The 20,792-nt window shown below is 42.1% G+C and overlaps 1 protein-coding gene across 3 annotated transcripts in view; it reads right to left on the bottom strand.

Annotated features, from left to right (window-relative positions):
• Positions 1 to 17,390, bottom strand: part of ALDH8A1 (aldehyde dehydrogenase 8 family member A1) — a 55,461-nt gene extending 38,071 nt beyond the window's left edge. Inside the window, exons 1-4 of one of the 3 annotated variants that reach the window (XM_073673230.1) lie at positions 17,165 to 17,390; positions 12,366 to 12,513; positions 10,734 to 10,889; positions 10,505 to 10,654 (exon numbers count right to left, since the gene is read on the bottom strand). In XM_073673230.1, coding sequence (XP_073529331.1) covers positions 10,505 to 10,654; positions 10,734 to 10,889; positions 12,366 to 12,513; positions 17,165 to 17,380 — 670 coding nt within the window. In that variant the 5' untranslated portion in view covers positions 17,381 to 17,390. Of the gene's footprint in view, positions 1 to 10,504; positions 10,655 to 10,733; positions 10,890 to 12,365; positions 12,514 to 13,312; positions 13,446 to 17,164 lie in introns of those variants that run through there. The other 2 variants (XM_073673228.1, XM_073673231.1) reach the window with 2 other exon arrangements.
• Between the last annotated feature and the right edge of the window lie 3,402 nt (positions 17,391 to 20,792).

The following is a 20,792-nucleotide window of genomic DNA, read 5'->3' on the forward strand; positions in this document are numbered from 1 at the left end:
CGTCGTGGAACCAAATTGCAATTTACAAAAAAATATTTTTATGGTTTCAGGTATTTATATCCACAGGTAAAAATTCATGAATTCAATATCATGTTCAGCTACTAGTACATACAAGACAACAAGAGGCTACTTAAAGGAATTCTCTGCTTTCAGAAAGCCCCTCTCCCCCAGCTGCATTTTGTTCTGCTTTAGTCACCGTCCTCTGGTCTAGCGCTGAGTCTCAACCTTCTGGTATCTGCTATTGTTTGCAGTACAGACATCATGTGAACAGCGCTGCAGCCAATAACTGAGCTTAGCGAATCTGCTTGAGTTGATATAAGGGTATGGCCTATGATGTTGCGTTCCTGCCCCTAAAGACAACAATCGCATAATGTGAATAATGTCATGCATCTTTAACATATATTGTGTCATGTGAAGTGTAAACTATGTCCTGTGTTTTTTATTGTGATATGGTAATATGCATAATGTAAAGGTTAGGCATAATGTGAGTAGTGTACAGTACAGTGCAGAATAAGCATAGGGTAAGACATAAGATAGTGTGTGATAGGCACTGTAAGTGTAATATGCTTAGTGCATACTGTTTGAAGATAGTGACTGTAGTTAAGTAGTGATGTTAGAATGTAGGTGAAAGGTTAAGTCTGCCCAGCAACAGACTGCTTGGGCAGAAAGAGTTAAGAGCTGGGACTAGCCCACAGTGGAAAGCAGACTACTTCCTGATAGTGAAATAGGAGATAGAGTTTGGAGTTCATTAGAGGCAGTGAGAAGGTCAATTACAAGGTGCAGTGGGCTGATAGTAAGTGGAGTATATATTGTTCTGTGTGGTATGAGGCCTTACAGGACTCCCTGCAGACATTTCTGCAATGTCTGGAGCCTAAGGCTCGAAACAGCTGCTATAGGGAGCACCTTAACCCCTTCCGTACAGAGGAGGATGGATGTGGAACTGCGTGAGGGAAAGGTAACGGATCTCGGCAATACTGCGGGGCCGGACAAGAAATTACTGGGGCTGACAGGAACATTGAGCATAGGGACAGTCCGAGCAGAATGCAGTCTGAGCAGAATGTTAAGAAAAGCTGAAAATGTACTGTATTAACCGCTTCCCTACCGCCCACTGTATATAAGCGCCGACGTTTATAAACGGTCAGTGGTCCCGTAGCGCTCAGGACCCCCAGGGTCCTGCAAGCACTGCGGGTGTGGTGCAGAGCGACAGCTCTGACAGGGGACATCATCGGGACCTGATTCGATCAGGTCCCAATGATGTTAACCCTTTGCTATCTTCTAGATGCCGCGATCTATAGTGATCCTGGCATTTAGAAGATAGTGAGAGGAGAGGGGGTTGTCCACTTACCTCTCCGACGGCCCCCCTGATGTCTGAGAGGACCTGGCGTTGTCATGGCAGCCGGAGGTCACATGACCGCCTCCGGGTCTGCCATGTATGGTGTCCTGCTAGGCTCAGTCTAGCAGGAGATGATGACAGTTTTACACTGTCAGCAGAGCTCTCATGCAATGCAATACATGTCTATTGCATTGCATGAGAACAGTGATTAGAAAAATAAAAATTAATGTCCCATACAGGGACAAAGTAAAAATGTAAAAAAAAAGTCTAAAAAATGTTTTCAAACTGTTAAAAAAAATCACAAAATAAATAAAAATAAATAAATTAAATATTAAACCAATATTTAAACCAATAAATCCGTATATTTATGCAAAAACAAAAAAAGTACACATATTTGTGTTAGAACTCTCCTGTTAGGTTTTTTTTAGTTTGCTGGTCACATGACCATTTTTGCCTATTTAATCCTGCTCCGCCCTCCTGGCCTTGCTGGACTTCATTGTATTTACTACTCTTGAACTAGCTTGGTGCTCTGTTGCCGTTCTCTGTTAGTTTTGCTAGGTCTTCTGACCTCTATGCTTTTTGTTGTGTGTTTGTCTTTGACTGCTACTATTTCTGCTAGGAGGTGTCCAACTTATCCCAGTCCCTAGTTCTTGTAGGGATCCCTCCCTCACATCTTTAGGTCTTCGTACAGACTAGCCGAGGACTTTAGCGGGTCTGATCGCAGGATCAGGTTCCCCGTTACATCGTAGGGATCTAGTTTAGTTATATTGTAGGGACAGATCTCCTGTCTTTCCTTAGTTCCTGTAGCAGATCATAACAGTAAGTCCAGCTCTAAAAGAAAAAAAAAATTTCTCTAAGGAAAGACTCCAGTTTTCCATCATGGTCTCGGTTCAAGATTTGGCTCAACGCTTGCAGGGACTCTCTCTGGAGGTGGACAAGCTCCAACAACACGTGAGTAGCTGTTCTGGAGCGCATTTTGTGGAACCAAAGGTACGTCTGCCTGATCTATTTTTTGGCGAACAACAAGATTTTTTTTCTTTTAAAAATGCTTGTTTATTGTATTTTCGTTTGAGACCCGTATCCTCTGGTGATGAATCACAGCGCATAGGGTTCATAATGTCACTTTTGTGCAAAGATCCTCAGGGATGGGCCTTCTCTCTCCAACCTAGTGATCCGTGCTTTAGATCAGAGGATAGTTTTTTTTCTGCTTTGGGTTTGTTGTATGATGATCCTGATCGTGTCTCATCTGCTGAGTCTGAATTGAGACGTTTGAGGCAGGGATTAGGTAATGTGGAAAAATATTGTTCTCACTTCCGTCGGTGGTCTGCCCAGGTGGGGTGGAACGATTCAGCTTTGAAAAGCTTGTTTCTTGCAGGGCTAGGTGAAAGGGTTAAGGATTTACTGATTGCTTATCCCACACCTGGAAACTTGCAGGAGGCAATGCAATTAGCTATACGGGTGGACAGGAGACTGTGTGCAAGGGTTAATGAGAGCAAATCCTCTGCTATGTCAGCTCCGAGTCCTGAGAGGGTCTGTGCTGACAATGGAGAGCCGATGGAGATTGGGGCGATGACACCCCGCTCTCAGGAAAAAGACCGCAGGCTTTCTGAAGGCTTGTGCTTCTATTGCGGAAATTCTGGTCATTTTATTAAGAACTGTGTGCTTCGTATGAAGAAAGAAAAAAAAAATGGTCAGTTATGCCCGTATTGCCTGTTTAAATTCTAAGGGAGTATTCCTATCTGCCACTACTGCTGCTCAGGATGAATTAATTGAATTTCGGGTATTTGTGGATTGTGGTTCTACTCTGAATGTGATTGATGGGGGATTCTTGGAAAAACTTAGATTAGAACCTAAAACTTTGTCATCCCCTATTGCTGTGGTTTCTGTTGATGGCTCTCCCTTGAAGAGTGTTACTCATAAGGTCTGTGAATTTCCCCTCACTATTAATGGTATTCACCAAGAAAATTTGGATTTGGTGGTATTGGATAATTTGCCTTCTCCAGTAATATTGGGGTTACCCTGGTTAAAATTGCACAATCCTGTACTGGATTGGTCTACCAATGAAATTAAGTCTTGGAGCCCTAAGTGTTATGACAAGTGTTGTAACGGGCGCATTGCTGCTGTGGATAAAGGAGAATTACCTGTACCTATTCAGGATTTTTGGAGAGTTTTTTTCTGAGGAGGAGTCACAAATTTTGCCTCCCCATAGAGACTATGATTGTACCATTGAATTTGTCCCTGGAGCGACTCTTCCTAAAAGTCGTTTATTTAATCTTACTATTCCTGGAGGAATACATACAGACAAGCTTGGCCGCCGGTCACATTAGGCCTTCCAAGTCTCCTGTGGCTGTTGGATTTTTTTTTGTTAAAAAAAAAGATGGCGGGTTACGTCCTTGTCTGGACTTTCGTGAGATTAATAAAATTACTGTACGCAATCCTTACCCACTGCCATTGATTCCTGATTTATTTAACCAGTTAGTGGGGGCCAAGTGGTTCTCTAAAATTGATCTCCGGGGGGCATACAATTTGTTGCGCATGAAGGAGGGTGATGAATGGAAGACTGCTTTTAACACTCCTGTGGGTCATTTTGAGAATCTGGTTATGCCTTTTGGTCTTACCAATGCTCCAGTATTTTTTCAGAATCTTATTAATGACATCCTTAGACCTTTAATCGGCAAAAATGTGGTTGTGTATTTGGATGACATTCTGATTTATTCGCCTGATCTGGAGTCTCATTGGCAGAGCGTACGTGAGGTTTTACAGTTATTAATGGACAATTCGCTTTTTGCTAAGCTAGAGAAATGTGAGTTCGCTGTACAGAGAATTAGTTTTTTGGGTTACATTATCTCCAGTGAAGGTTTTGAGATGGATCCGGTTAAAGTTCAAGCTGTGCAGGAATGGCCTAGGCCTATTGGTTTGAAATCGATACAGAGGTTTTTGGGTTTCGCCAATTATTACAGAAAATTCATAAAAAAAATTTCTATTATTGTCAAACCGCTGACCGATCTCACCAGGAAAGGTGCTAATGCGGTTCAGTGGACTTCTGAGGCCATTGAGGCTTTTGTGCTTCTTAAGGAGAGGTTCACCTCTGCTCCCATCCTCATTCAGCCTGATGTGACTAAGCCGTTTTTGGTTGAGGTTGATGCTTCCTCTGTGGGGGTCGGTGCGGTGTTGTCTCAGGAAAATAAGGATGGAATACATCCCTGTGCCTTTTTTTCAAAAAAATTTTCTGAGACTGAACTTAATTACGATATTGGTAATCGGGAATTGCTGGCTATTAAACTCGCATTTGAACACTGGCGTCACCTCTTGGAAGGTGCTGAATTTCCCATTCAGGTTTTCACTGATCATAAAAATCTGATCTATCGTGATGCTGCCAAGCGCTTGAATGCCCGTCAGGCTAGGTGGGCACTTTTTTTCTCGCGGTTTAATTTTTCCGTTACTTACATCCCGGGTACCAAGAATGTTAAAGCGGATGCTTTGTCTCGCAGCTTTTCTCCCATGGTCGGTGTTGAGGAGGAAGAGGAGAGCATTTTACAAGAAGGTGTTGTGATTGCTGCTTTGGACTCCGTTTTGGAGGATGATATTCTTAAAGCTCAGGAGAATGCCCCATCTAACACTCCCCATGGGAGGTTGTTTGTGCCTAGGACCTTTAGGAGAGATTTGTTTGTTGAGTGTCATGAGTCTCGGTTGGCAGGTCATCCAGGAATTTCTGAGACCAAGAGACTTGTGGGTCGCAGTTTTTGGTGGCCTGGATGGCAGAAGGAAGTCATTAAGTGGGTGCGTCAATGTACTGTGTGTGCTAGATCTAAGTCTTCGCATGCTCCTGCTGCGGGGTTGCTTTGCCCTCTGGAGGTTCCTAGTGCACCTTGGACACATCTGGCTATGGACTTTATTACTGACCTTCCCCCCTCTGAAGGTTTCACGGTCATCTGGGTGGTCGTGGACCGTTTTAGCAAGATGTGTCACTTGGTTCCCTTCATCAAACTGCCTTGCGCTAAGACACTCGCTAAGGCCTTTGTCAAGGAAATTGTCAGACTACATGGTGTTCCTACTGACATTGTTTCTGATAGGGGACCTCAGTTCGTGGCTCGTTTTTGGCGTGCCTTTTGTGACAGGTTGGGAGTTCATTTGTCGTTTTCATCTGGATATCATCCTGAGTCTAATGGCCAGACAGAAAGGAAGAACCAGGATGTTGAGCAGTTCTTGCGTTGTTTTGTGGCAGACAATCAAGAGGGGTGGTCTGAGTTTCTGCCACTTGCTGAATTTGCTCTTAACAACCATACATCCTCTTCTGCTGGGTGTTCGCCTTTTTTTTGTTGTTCTGGGAGACATCCGTCTTTTGGGTCATTCTCCAAATTGGTTTCGGCTGTGCCTGAGGAGGAGAGTTTTTCCGGTGATTTGGAGAGAGTTTGGACGGATGTGCGTGGTAATCTTCAGGAGGCTAACAAAAAATCTAAGAGGTACTTTGATAGGAAACGGCAAGAGGTTTTGTTTGCTGTTGGTGACCTGGTTTGGTTGTCCTCTAAGAATCTGCGATTGAGGATTCCTTCTAAAAAATTGGGTCCCAAGTTCGTAGGGCCCTTTAAGGTGCTTCAGATAGTTAACCAATCTGCTGTTAGGTTGGAGGTTCCTACGTCCTGGAAGATTAACCCGGTGTTTCATGTTTCTCTGTTGAAAAAAGCTGATGTGTCGGATGGTGACGCCTCTGCCACTGTTCCTCCGGTGGTGGAGGACGGGGAATATGAAATTTCCCGCATCCTAAATTCTAGACGGTATAGAGGGAGTTTGCAGTATCTCGTCGCTTGGAAGGGTTTCGGACCTGAGGATAACTCATGGGTGAGGGCGGATGATGTTTCTGCTTCCAGACTGGTCAGAGCGTTTCACAGGAGGTTTCCTGGTAAGCCTGGGCCTAGGGGATCCGGAGGATCCTCTTAGAAGAGGGGGTACTGTTAGAACTCTCCTGTTAGTTTTTTTTTAGTTTGCTGGTCACATGACCATTTTTGCCTATTTAATCCGGCTCCGCCCTCCTGGCCTTGCTGGACTTCATTGTATTTACTACTCTTGAGCTAGCTTGGTGCTCTGTTGCCGTTCTCTGTTAGTTTTGCTAGGTCTTCTGACCTCTATGCTTTTTGTTGTGTGTTTGTCTTTGACTGCTACTATTTCTGCTAGGAGGTGTCCAACTTATCCCAGTCCCTAGTTCTTGTAGGGATCCCTCCCTCACATCTTTAGGTCTTCGTACAGACTAGCCGAGGACTTTAGCGGGTGTGATCGCAGGATCAGGTTCCCCGTTACATCGTAGGGATCTAGTTTAGTTATATTGTAGGGACAGATCTCCTGTCTTTCCTTAGTTCCTGTAGCAGATCATAACAATTTGGTATCGTCGCGTCCGAAGCAACCCGATCTATAAAACTGTCACACTATATAACTACTTCTGTGCACACTGTAAAAAATAAATAAATAAAAAATGGAGCAAAAAACTATGCTTTTTCATCATATCGCCAAACAAAAAGTGGAATAAAATGCGATCAAAAATCCAAATGGAAAAATGGTACCGCTGAAAACATCATCTTGTTCCGCAAAAAATAAGCCACCATACAGCTCCATCAGCCGAAAAATAAAAAAGTTATAGCTCTCAGAATAAAGCGATGCAAAAAAAAATATTTTTTCTATAAAATTGTTTTATTGTGTAAAAGCGCCAAAACATAAAAAAAAAATACGGTAAGTGTAGTATCGCTGTAAACGTACTGACCCGAAGAATAACGCTGCCTTATCACTTTTACCACATGCAGAATGGCATAAAAAAAACTCAAAAAAACAATTCCTGAATTGTTGATTTTTGTTCATTTTACCTCCCAAAAAACGGAATAGAAAGCAATCAAAAAATGTCACGTACCCAAAAATGGTACCAATAAAAATGTCAACTCGTCCCGCAAAAAACAAGCCCTCATATGACTCTGTCAGCCGAAATATGGAAAAATTATAGCTCTCAAAATATGGCGATGCAAAAACTAGATTTTACAAAAAAAGTATCTTTTAGTGTGTGACAGCTGTCAGTCATAAAAACCCGATATAAATCTGGTATCGCTGTAATCGCACCGACCCAAAGAATAAAGTAATCTAATCACTTATACCACACGAGGAACGGCGTAAAAAATAAATAAAACCAATTCTTCACCTGCTACTGATTTGTTTATTATGTCTCCCAAAGATCGTAGTAAGGCTCTGCTCATTTATCCTGTGCTCTGCACTGAGCACTTATACCAGAGTTTCCGTGTAAATCTCTGAAATATGTGATTCAGACAGAACACATGACAGAAGATTCCTTGTAATGAGGCAGATATAGGCCACTGTGGATGCCGTCTGGCCTGTGAGCCCACGGTGTCAGTTTTTTTAGGCGTGCATAAAAGTGCGGTTGGCCACAATTTTGTGCACTTCTGAAAAAAAGGACACCGCTAAACAGAGGCCAGACGGAGTCCAGAGTAACTCTGCTGCCTCATTATAGTGAATGGATCCCGCAGGGGTTTCATCTGAATTGCATCACTTGGAAATTTAGATGGAAACCCCGATGTAAGTGCTCAGCCTAGCGCACCGGATAAATGTTATGTAAAATGTTTCCAATAAAAGCTTCAACTCAGTCCTCAAAAAAGCTAGTCCCCATTCAGGGACTAAAAATATAAGGGACTTCCAAGTTACTGGTAGCAGAAAGGCTCTGGAAAAGCAAAATGGCCCTTGCCCCCCAAAAGAAATTCAGAAAATGTTGTGCTCCAAAATCCAAATGCCTCCCTCCCTTCTGAGCCCATAATGTGCCTAAACTACATTTAGGGTCCACATGTTTGGCATTCCTGTAGCGATGCGAGCTTGCCTAATTTACAGGTGCATGTCTCCAGAAGCACGAGCAGGGCATAATGTACTGGTCACTACAGCGTACTGGTCACTTCAACAGCAGTTTGAAATTTTCACTCAGCAACATCCACTGCTGCTTGTTTCTAAAAAAGACCCATGGAGTCAAAATCGTCTCTACACCTGTAGGTAAATTCCCAAAGGGGTATAATTTCCAAAATGGGGTCACTTGAGGGGGGATTCTGCTCTTCTAGCACTTAGGGGCTGTGTATATGGAGTCCGCAAACTATTCTACAATCATTTGTTCTCCAAGAGTTAAATGGCGCTCCGTCCCTCCCGGATCTCGCCGTATGGCTAAGCGGTACGATACAGCCACATATGGGGTATTGCCACGTTTAGAAGAAATTGTGTGACACATTTCAGCACCTTTTTTACCCATTGTCCTGTGTGAAAATGTAAAATCTGAGGGTAAAACATTTTTTTGTGGTAAAATTATAATTATTGTTTTCTTCACTGCCCAATGGTATAAATTTAAAAATTAAAAAATACTCACTACTTCCTTAGATGAATTCCTTGAGAGGTATAGTTTACAAAATGGGGTCACTTGTGGGGATTTCTGCTGTTTTGGCATGTCAGTGACTCTTCAAATGTGACATGGTGTCTGCAACCTATCCCAGCCAACATAGCGCTCCTTTCTCTTCCGAACCCTGCCGTACACCAAAGCAGTGGCGTACTCAGGAGAAATTGCACAACAAATTTCATGGTGCAATTTCTCCTGTTACTCTTATGATAATGCAAAATTAGAGGATGAAAAACATTTTTGTGGGAAAAATGTGAACATTTTATTTTTACGCCTCAATATTACAAAGTTCTGTGAAGCACCTAGTGGTGCAAGGTGCTCACCACACATCTAGATAAGTTCCCTAAGGGATCTAGTTTCAAAAATGGTGTCACAGTGGTTTTCCCTCACATATGGGGTATCAGCGTGCTCAGGAGAAATTGCACTACAAATTGTGTAGTCCATTTGTTCCTGTTACCCTTGTGAAAATAAAAAAATTGGGTCTAGAGTAACATTTTTGTGAAAAAAAGTTAAATGTTCATTGTGTTTTCTTCCACATTCCAAAAATTCCTGTGAAGCACCTGAAGGATTAATAAACTTCTTGAATGTGGTTTTGAGCTCCTTGAGGGGTGCAGTTTTTAGAATGGTGCCACTTTTGGGTATTTTCTGTCATAAAGACCCCTCAGTCACTTCAAATGTGATGTGGTCCCTAAAAAAATGTTTTGTAAATTTTGTTGGAAAAAAGAGAAATCGCTGGTCAACTTTTAATCCTTAGAACTTCCTAACAAAAAAAATGTTGGTTCCAAAATTGTGCTGATGTAAAGTAGACATGTGGGAAATGTTATTTATTAACTAATTTGTGTGACATCTCTCTGATTTAAGGGCATGAAAATTCAAAGTTTGAAAATTGCAAAATTTTCAAAATTTTCACCAAATTTCCGATTTTTTCACAAATAAACGCAAGTGATATCGAGGAAATTTTACCACTATCATGAAGTACAATATGTCACAGAAAAACAATCTCAGAATCAGGGGAATTCATTGAAACGTTCCAGAGTAATTACCTCATAAAGTGACAATGGTCAGAATTGAAAAAATTGGCCTGGTCACGAAGGCGAAAACAGGCTCTGGCTCGAAAAGGTTAAGGAAACGAGAGACAGAGGCTGCTGTTCCTGATACTGTGTGTTACAGTCTGATGTACCTCAACTGTCCAGAAAACTGTTACGTGTTGGAACGAACCGGTGTTTCCTAATATGTGTGAAACTGTTCCTGAACATGGAGAACTCAGGATAGTGGAGACCTGCGGCCTGCAAGTGAGTGTGATGCACCCCACATATGATGGCACACTGGGACACAATTTTTCTGTAAAGTGCCAGGGCGACATGGAGAAGCAGTTCGACCACAGCTATCGCCCTCGGTCACTTTACATTGACACTACGAGCTGCTGAGCTCACTGATTGACTGCAGCACTGTCGAGGTGACGTCAGTGCTGCAGACAATAACAGACATTGGGAGCAGTGATTAAGACTCTGCACTGGACCTGGGGAGGTAGAATAAAGCACCGTTTTGTTTTTTAAACAAAATGCAGCTGGGAAACAGTGGCTTTCTGAAACCGGAAAACTCATTTTAATGAAACCCCTCACCTTCCATTTTGCAATTTGTGCTTATCCCTGCTTTCTGCTAAGTATTATGTCCTTTAAATAGTCTACAACTTTATCACTGTTGTTTTAGTAAAGGAACAATTCTTCATACGCCAATAATGCTAGTACCTGCTTCACTCAGGAGTTTGCACATCATCCATGCTGTAACTGAGGTCATCTCACTCGGCTTGGCCACAACAGTATTTCCACACGCTATAGCGGGGGCAATCTTCCAGGTCAGCAAGTATAAGGGTAGGTTCCAAGGACTGATGAGACCGGCTGACAGGAGGAAATGCAGTTAAGAATGAAAGTATAATGTGATTGAGATCCAAACCAACCAATGGTTTGTAGATATTACCGACTCCAATGGGGGTGCGCACAGTGTAATTCATGCAGTTCAGGTCGTCCATTTGTGTGCATTCTGTGGTGTGATGCCGGATGGATGAGGCAAAGAACCGGAAGTTGTGCACAGAACGTGGTATATCCACAGTACGTGCAAATGTAATGGTTTTACCTGAAAATTAAGAAAAGGAATTCACTTTTTATAAGGACCAGTGGAAAATGTTACAAATTGAGGTCCAGTAGGATTATTTTTATGACTATAAAATGCCACCATTCAGTCTGAAATGTGAGGGATAAACAACCACACATGGGGCAATATGGCTTACGATTTAAAGGGAACCTGTGATGAGAAAATGAAGCTATGTTCTACCTGCAGCAGCTCGTTTTCAGTCATCTGGGGGTCCCCGGGGTCAGTGGAAAGTCACTGCCGTCTACACTTTGAAAGCGCTGTAATCACACCCACTGACTCCTTAATGACATCCTGCTGTGAAGTGCATGTGCTGAGAAGATTGTCCCATAGGTTTGGAATGGGGCCACAGGTAGCCTGATTTGGATAAGTAATAGGTGGTGATTGTGGGACAACCACTTTATACACCTCAGCTCAGCTGCTGCAGAACATCTTTTGAAAAAGCTAAGACTACTACTCGCACTAATTAGAAAATAATATGAACTTTCCAGTAATAAACTAGAAGAACTTTATATTCTTCTAACCAGTGAAACAATGTACCAAGCCCAATACTTAAATATTTGCTTATTGCCTTTTGATATTTTTGACAGTTGACATTTTTTATGATGTGATTTCTGGGAATTGTGGCCACCTAGTATTTTCTATCTTTTCATAGATGGATGGGTGAAGCGTAGAGAAGCACTCTCTGCATTTGGTGCAGGTACCTTGAGAGGAAATGGTTGATGTACAGTACAGGCAGAGGCGTGTAGACTGCTTCTTTAGGAAATACCCATGCACATTTTATTTTACTAGATTTAGTGCAAACCAACTCAGTTTTTATGCAAACTCATTTCCTTTAGCATACAAGCTAACTTTCCCTGTTTGGGATTTTGCAGGCATAAAGAATTCTTTTGTGACTCTTTTGTGACTCATTTGTGACCCATTACAACACCTTAAATGTATTTGCAAGTGAAGTGGTTTACCTTATGTGATAAAGGGTTAATCATGCAGCATAGTTTCATTAAACAGGATATATAGTGATAAATGCACTTCTTAATATAATGTTCAATTCCAGTAAAGCATCACAAAATGCTTATATGCGATTTGTCTTAAAGGGCAAATCCACTCTCGTCATCACATGGGACAGTGTCGCTGATATACAAAGCAGATTTGCTGAGTGTATATGTAGTACAGATTAATTTTCTCCTATTGTCCCCCCATGTGACATGGGTGACCACCACTTGTGGTAGTGCTGGCTTTATGCCATAGTGATTTAGGTAATCTTATATTGTCCTGGACAGGCTTTATAGTCAGGATAGGAATGTATGCTTTAGTTTTTCCAAAGGAGCAATGAACAGACTATAAGTTCGAACATGGAGTCCTAACATTGGCATTCATCATACATGGAGAGTTTATATGATTATAGACTGGTACAGGTTATTAAAAACTGCAGGTTTATACAGTAAAAACATCCTCTGTCACCTTGGTCTTTAGATTCTGCTTGTGCAAACTCCTCCAACTGGTTTTCAATAAGGTCTGCTAGATTATTCATAACTGTTGATCTGTCCTGAGGGCTCCAAGAAGACCAGATGGGAAACGCAGCCTTGGCAGCACTGACTGCAGCACCAACCTGTTCAGGATAAATTACTCATACATTATTGGCAGCCTATTTGCTATAACCATGTTAGTGCATGCCCTCATCAACTCCCGCATCGATTACTGCGATATCCTCCTTTGTGGCCTCCGTGTAAACACTCTTGCACCTCTACAGTCAGTCCTTATCTCTGCTGCTCGACTAATCCACCTCTCACCTTGTCACTCCTCCACTTCTCCCCTCTACAAATCCTTCAATAGCTCCCAATACCCCAACGTATCCAATTCAAGCTACTGACCTTTAAAGCCATATATGATCTGTCTCCTCCATATATCTCTGAACAAATCTCCCACTATGTAATCTCTGGTCCTCCGAAGACCTCCTTCTCTCCTCCACACTTATACGTTCCTCACCCAATCAATCGCCTCCAAGACTTCTCCAGAGTATCCTCCATCCTCTGGAGTTCTGTGCCTCAACACGTCCCATTATCCATCACATTAGAAACTTTCAGATGATACTTGAAAATCAATCACTTCAAGAAAGCTTACAGCCTGCAATAGCCCAACTCACCACCACCAGCGCTACCGCAACCTCCCCCACCTACTGTCTACTTCACCATTACCCTGTAGACTGTAAGCATACATGGACAGGGTCCTCTTCCCTCTGTACCAGTCTGTCACTAATAGTTTGTTCACCATATTTTATATTTGTATCTTGTATGTAACACCTCCTCATGTACAGCTCCATGGAATCATGCTCTAACAATAAATAAGAATAATTAAAAATCTTATAATTACAGATTATATTAGAATAGGTTAATAGCGGGGAGTCTGACCTCAGGTACACAGTGAAACATATCTGGGAAGCACAGTGGCTCAGCATTGTTACTGTGTGTTGCTGGCGTCCTGGGTTAAAATTTCATTGAGGACAATATATGCAAAGGCTCAGCCAATTATGAGCTCCAGGATGATCAAAGACAGTCTCAAGTTACCCGTGAGTACTGTGACAGTTAGAATATGCCTGTGTGAAGCTAATCTCTTAGCAAGAAGTCCCCGCAAAGTCCCACTGTTAAAAAACAAACAAACAAAAAAAAAACATGTACTGAAGTGGATACAATTTGCCAAAGAACACATCAACTGGCCTAAAGAGAAAAGGAGAAGCATTTTGTGGACTGATGAAAATTGTTCTTTTTCGGTCCAAGGGCAGCAGACAGCTCGTCAGACGACCCCCAAACTCTGCATTCAAGCCACAGTACATTCTGAAGACAGTGAAGCATGGTGGTGCAAGCTTCATGATATGGGCATGTTTCTCTTACTATGGTGCCGGACCTACAGTATAGACCAAAAGTTTGGACACACCTTCTCATTTAAAGATTTTTCTGTATTTTCATGACTATGAAAATTGTACATTCACACTGAAGGCATTAAAACTATGAATTAACACATGTGGAATTATATACTTAACAAAAAAGTGTGAAACAACTGAAAACATGTCTTATATTCTAGGTTCTTCAAAGTAGCCACCTTTTGCTTTGATGATTGCTTTGCACACTCTTGGCATTCTCTTGATGAGCTTCAAGAGGTAGTCACCGGAAATGGTCTTCCAACAATCTTGAAGGAGTTCCCAGAGATGCTTAGCACTTGTTGGCCCTTTTGCCTTCACTCTGTGGTCTAGATCACCCCAAACCATCTCGATTGGGTTCAGGTCTGGTGACTGTGGAGGCCAGGTCATCTGGCGTAGCACCCTATCACTCTCCTTCTTGGTCAAATAGCCCTTACACAGCCTGGAGGTGTGTTTGGGGTCATTGTCCTGTTGAAAAATAAATGATGGTCCAACTAAACGCAAACCGCATGGAATAGCATGCCGCTGCAAGATGCTGTGGTAGCCATGCTGGTTCAGTATGCCTTCAATTTTGAGTAAATCCCAACAGTGTCACCAGAAAAGCACCTCCACACCGTCACACCTCCTCCTCCATGCTTCACGGTGGGAACCAGGCATGTAGAGTCCATCCGTTCACCTTTTCTGCGTCGCACAAAGACACGGTGGTTGGAACCAAAGATCTCAAATTTGGACTCATCAGACCAAAGCACAGATTTCCACTGGTCTAATGTCCATTCCTTGTGTTCTTTAGCCCAAACAAGTCTCTTCTGCTTGTTGCCTGTCTTTAGCAGTGGTTTCCTAGCAGCTTTTTTACCATGAAGGCCTGCTGCACAAAGTCTCCTCTTAACAGTTGTTGAAGAGATGTGTCTGCTGCTAGAACTCTGTGTGGCATTGACCTGGTCTCTAATCTGAGCTGCTGTTAACCTGTGATTTCTGAGGCTGGTGACTCGGATAAACTTATCCTCAGAAGCAGAGGTGACTCTTGGTCTTCCTTTCCTGGGGCGGTCCTCATGTGAGCCAGTTTCTTTGTAACGCTTGATGGTTTTTGCAACTGCACTTGGGCACACATTCAAAGTTTGCCCAATTTTTCGCACTGACTGACCTTCATTTCTTAAAGTAATGATGGCCACTCGTTTTTCTTTACTTAGATGCTTTTTTCTTGCCATAATACAAATTCTAACAGTCTATTCAGTAGGACTATCAGCTGTGTATCCGCCAGACTTCTGCACAACACAACTGATGGTCCCAACCCCATTTATAAGACAAGAAATCCCACTTATTAAACCTGACAGGGCACACCTGTGAAGTGAAAACCTTTTCCGGTGACTACCTCTTGAAGCTCATCAAGAGAATGCCAAGAGTGTGCAAAGCAGGCATCAAAGCAAAAGGTGGCTACTTTGAAGAACCTAGAATATAAGACATTTTCAGATGTTTCACACTTTTTTGTTAAGTATATAATTCAACATGTGTTAATTCATAGTTTTGATGCCTTCGGTGTGAATGTACAATTTTCATAGTTATGAAAATACAGAAAAATCTTTAAATGAGAAGGTGTGTCCAAACTTTTGGTCTGTACTGTATATACCGCATACCAGGGATCATGGACCAGTTTACATATATTAAAATACTTGAAGAGGTCATGCCCTTGAAATGTGTGTTTCAACAAGACAACAACCCTAAACACACCACTAAACGAGCAAAATTTTGGTTCCAGTCCAACAAAATTGAGGTTATGGAGTGGCCAGCCCAATCCCTGGACCTTAATCCGATAGATCACTTGTGGGGTGACATAAAAAATCACGTTTCCCAAAAAATTGTGGGATGTAGTCAAAGCATTCTGGGTTGGAATAACAGTTGACAGGTGCCAGAGGTTGGTTGACTCCATGCAACACAGATGTGAAGCAGTTCTAAAAAACTGTGGGTATACAACTAAATATTAGGTTAGTTATTCACAGGAATACTAAATCATAAAAAAAAAAGATTACATATTGTGAGTTTGTAAAGACAAATGCAGACACTGCTATTTTTTAGAACAGCCCAATGTTAATTTTTTATTTTCTGTATAGTTAAAAATTATATACATTTCTCTTCATGTTTTCAATTAGAAAACAGTGTGCAATGTTCCCAATGCCCAAACTAATACAAAGATTTTGTGCTTAACTCATGTTTCTGAAAACACTGCTATCATTTTGAACACTACTGTAAGTAAAATTAAAGTTCTGCGTGCTCTTTTGGGTACTACAACGCCTTCATTGTTTGTGTTGTCCCATTGGCTCTTCTGTGCACTCACGTTAATTTGATTAAATACAGTACCAGTCACAGCCACTCCTACAGATAAGCTTCTGTGCTATCCTAAACATTGTAGAGGAAGTCACACTCACAAGAGCCTGGAGGTCAGACCCTCACTGATCAAACATCGATGACCAGGATATAATCCTGAAGATACCATTAAATTAGTAATTATTGGGAGAGCCACTTTTTATTTGCTTCCCAGTTGGAGAACATGTGTAATTTCAGCCTGTGAAAAGGTGGTCTGTAATACCGGAGAATCGTAAATGACATTCAACCATACCACTGGCGGATACAGACAGAAAAGAACAATAAATGGGCCCTTTGAAGTCCAATATCTCATCCAAATGCACAATTCCGACAGCTTAGGAGATAGAACTGGGCCCCATTACCTCTTAGGCCCCTGTGGTCCACACAGGTTGCACCAATGGTATGTCCGCCCCAGAATCACGCAATAAGGTGCAGCCATTTCTCCCAACTAGCACAACAACAGCTTAAAAAATTGCATTACTTTACATTCTATGTGGTTATCATTGCACAGAAATGTCATTACTAAAGGACTACGTTATATGATAAATAATCCCAAAAATCAGGTTCTAGCAGCAAGCGAACCGCTCCAGTGACGTTCGTGGCAAGGCCCTTAGATAGGAAGCTAGGCCCACCTGATGATCCTTATACTAGTCCTCTTGTGTGCAGTAGGACCAACAAACAAATTTAGCAGTGGTCGGTCATCACTTGGCATATGAACCGCAGCGTGCTATGGAATATGATTGTACTATATAAACAAAAGGAATATACCTATTGCATAACCTGTTCACACATGGCTTGTGGAGCTGACTTGATACGCATGGAGTTAGGAAAGTCAACAAAATATAGCTATACATCATCTACAAAAGGCAGAAAAAGGCACTGCCACAGAGAAACATGGTGACCGCTTTGGCCTAATGTATTTGCTGGTATGTAAGGTTGTATCACTTTAAAGAGACATGAAATAGATGTCTGCCGTCAGTCTCCTCACCTCCTCCTCGTCACTATCAGGCACTTCGCAGTAGACTTCGCCTGTAGAGGGATCATATGAATTCATGTAAGATTTACTTGGGATAAATTTCCCACCAATGTAATTTTGTAGCCGCAGAAGTGTCTTTTTAGTCTCCATGATAGCAGGAAAGTTATGTTCAGTCCCAAGCTGTAGATAGCAGGTAACATACTCTGGAATTTGGACTGTAAAGTTCATCAGGAGACCCTCCTCCTAAGTCTGCAAATGAACAACTGGGAAATAGCCGCACCTTCACCTACTCCACATATAGCGGCCAGTGTCCTGTCACCCTTCACATAAAACAGACGCTGAATTAAAAAGCAATGAGAGCCGGTCAGATTCAAGTCTGCAGATCACAGTAAAAGCTGCTATGGATCCAAATGAGTAGAAGATGGCAAATACATAGAACAGGAAAAGCCAGGAGTCATGCATTACAATATTGCAGTGCACATTCTCCATAGTCATAGCCATGTTTTCCTATGTGTTGTACTGTACAGCTAAAACAGCATAAATGTAGTATACATACGTGGCCAAAGGTTTTGAGACTGACACAAATTTTGGTTTTCCCAAAGTTTGCTGCTTCAGTGCTTTGAGACCCTCAAGGGCTCATTCACATGTCCGATTTTTCCACGCAAGAGAAAGACGGACCAATTATTCAGACTTTGATCAGAGTGTGGTCCGAGTGTCACACCACAAATAGGCAACTTTGCAATTGACTTATTAAAAACCTCAGTATTCTCAAAAACAGAAGGATTTTTAATTTTGTTTTCTGCTCATTGTCTAGGTTACCAGCAACTGCAGCAGTTTATCAGCGATGGTTGGTAACCAAGATAAGGAGAGCAGCACTTACAAGCACTTTACTATAGAGCTTGTAAGTGCTAATCTGAAGTTATTCGGATGAATGGATTCACCAGGTTCTGCACTCTTCTGATGCTGTAGAAGCAAAGCTACCAGCACCAAAGAACAATGATGCCGCTGGTCCAAACTGGCAAGAAGCACAAGCAGGAAACCCAGAGACTAAGGCATAGATGGGGAACCTTTTTTCTGCCAGGGGCCATTTGGATATTTAAACCATCCTTCCGGGGCGGTACAAAACTTAAAGGTAAAAGGTCGATGGCCATCAAAATACAGCTGCCGGTCCAAGCACTGTGGAATCTGCCAGGGGGCCGGAGAAAAGGTCATCGCGGGCCGTAAATGGCCCGCGGGCCTGAGGTTACCCACCACTGGACTAAAGGAACACTGTGCTCCTTTACATGCAACAATCATACCAATAATTATTATACATTTCTAACCACCAATATAATTTGCATTAAAAAATTGGCTGGTGCATTCCTGTGACTTAGGGAAAAAAATTGTACACACATCACAGTGAATGTAGACATATATGGTAAGAACTTTGCAGTTTGTTTTTTTTTAGTATATTTTGTTTGCATTTGAGGTCTGAAGGAAGTTGTAAGTATACATTAGGTAGGCATCTTTACACATGATATGTTGCGTTTTCTCAAAAAAAATTTTCATTTTGGTAGCACTTTAGCTTTTTGGGATGTGCATTTAATTTTTTTTTTTGTGTGCAGGAAGCTAAAATATTGCATGGCCTCCGTTTCAGTGTTTTGAGCACCAGCTCATAATGTAGGTGTTTATGGCATATATTAACGTTCCACCTTGAACTACTACTATTACATTGTTCACATGTAAGTCTCTGCTTGAATGAAAGTTTTATGAGCAAATAAAACACTGAATATATATATATTTAAAGAAAAATACTTTTCTTTCACAAATGTAGGTGAAGTTGAACAGCAGGTCCAGACAGCGGTAACAGGATGCTTTAAAGGGAATCTGTCAGCAGGTTTTCACTATATAATCTGAGAACAGCATGAGGTAGCAGCTGAGACACTGAGTCAAACAAGTGACACATCGTTGAATTGTGTGTTGTTTACTTACAATGAAGGTTTTATCACTAGGAGAGGATCCCTGCTGGACTACAGCTGCACGTGAGCCATGGTTTGAACATGCCCCCTCCCCTGATAAGCAGCTCACTGTCAATAGACAATGTACATACAGTGGGGGGAAAAAGTATTTAGTCAGCCACCAATTGTGCTAGTTCTCCCACTGTTGCCATGACAGCTGGGGGTCTGCTGAAAACCTCTATGCCTGTAATGACGGTACTCCTGTGAAAGCCAGCCTGTAAGTAGCATTCATAGTAGACCGTGATTTTTGCTATATACAGTGGGGGAAAAAAAGTATTTAGTCAGCCACCAATTGTGCAAGTTCTCCCACTTAAAAAGATGAGAGAGGCCTGTAATTGACATCATAGGTAGACCTCAACTATGAGAGACAAAATGAGAAAACAAATCCTGAAAATCACATTGTCTGATTTGGAAAGAATTTTTTTTTTAAATTTTGGTGGAAAATAAGTATTTGTTCAATTACAAAAGTTAATCTCCATACTTTGTTATATATCCTTTGTTGGTAATGACAGAGGTCAAACGTTTTCTGTAAGTCTTCACAAGGTTGGCACACACTGTTGCTGGTATGTTGGCCCATTCCTCCATGCAGATCTCCTCTAGAGCAGTGAAGTTTTGGGGCTGTCGCTGGGCAACACTTATTTTCAACTCCCTCCAAAGGTTTTCCATAGAGTTTAGATCTTGGATCTGGCTAGGCCACTCCAGGACCTTGAAATGCTTCTTACGAAGCCACTACTTCGTTGCCCTGGCGATGTGCTTGGGATCATTGTCATGCTGAAAGACCCAGCCACGTTTCATCTTCAATGCCCTTGCTGAAGGAAGGAGGTTTGCACTCAAAATCTCACGATACATGGCCCCATTCATTCTTTCATGTACATGGATCAGTCGTCCTGGTCCCTCGGCAGAGAAACAGCCCCAAAGCATGATGTTGCCACCCCCATGCTTCACACTAGGTATGGTGTTCTTTGGATGCAACTCAGCATTCTCTCTCCTCCAAACACGACGAGTTGTGTTTATACCAAACAGTTATACTTTGGTTTCATCTGACTATATGACATTCTCCCAATACTCTTCTGGATCATCCAAATCCTCTCCAGCAAACTTCAGACGGGCCCAGACATGTAATGGCTTAAGCAGGGGGACAAGTCTGGCACTGTAGGATCTGAGTCCCTGGCGGTGTAGTGTGTTACTGATGGTAGCCTGTGTAACATTGGTCCCAGCTCTATGCAGGTTCCCTCGTGTGGTTCTGGGATTTTTGCTCACCGTTCTTGAGATCATTTTGACCCCACGAGGTGAGATCTTGTGTGGAACCCCAGATCGAGGGAGATTACCAGTGGTCTTGTATGTCTTCCATTTTCTAATTATTGCTCCCACAGTTGATTTCTTCACACCAAGCTGCTTGCCTATTGCAGATTCAGTCTTCCCAGCCTGGTACAGGGCTGCAATTTTGTTTATGGTGTCCTTCGACAGCTCTTTGGTCTTCACCATAGTGGAGTTTGGAGTGTGACTGTTTGAGGTTGCGGACAGGTGTCTTTTATATGGATAACAAGTTCAAACAGGTGCCAGTACTACAGGTAATGAGTGGAGGACAGAGGAGCCTCTTAAAAGAAGAAGTTACAGGTCTGTGATTGTTTGTAATTGACCAA

Source organism: Phyllobates terribilis, unplaced genomic scaffold (assembly GCF_046119375.1).
Source record: "Phyllobates terribilis strain yellow unplaced genomic scaffold, ASM4611937v1 Scaffold_3__8_contigs__length_932513732, whole genome shotgun sequence".
Lineage (NCBI taxonomy): Eukaryota > Metazoa > Chordata > Amphibia > Anura > Dendrobatidae > Phyllobates > Phyllobates terribilis.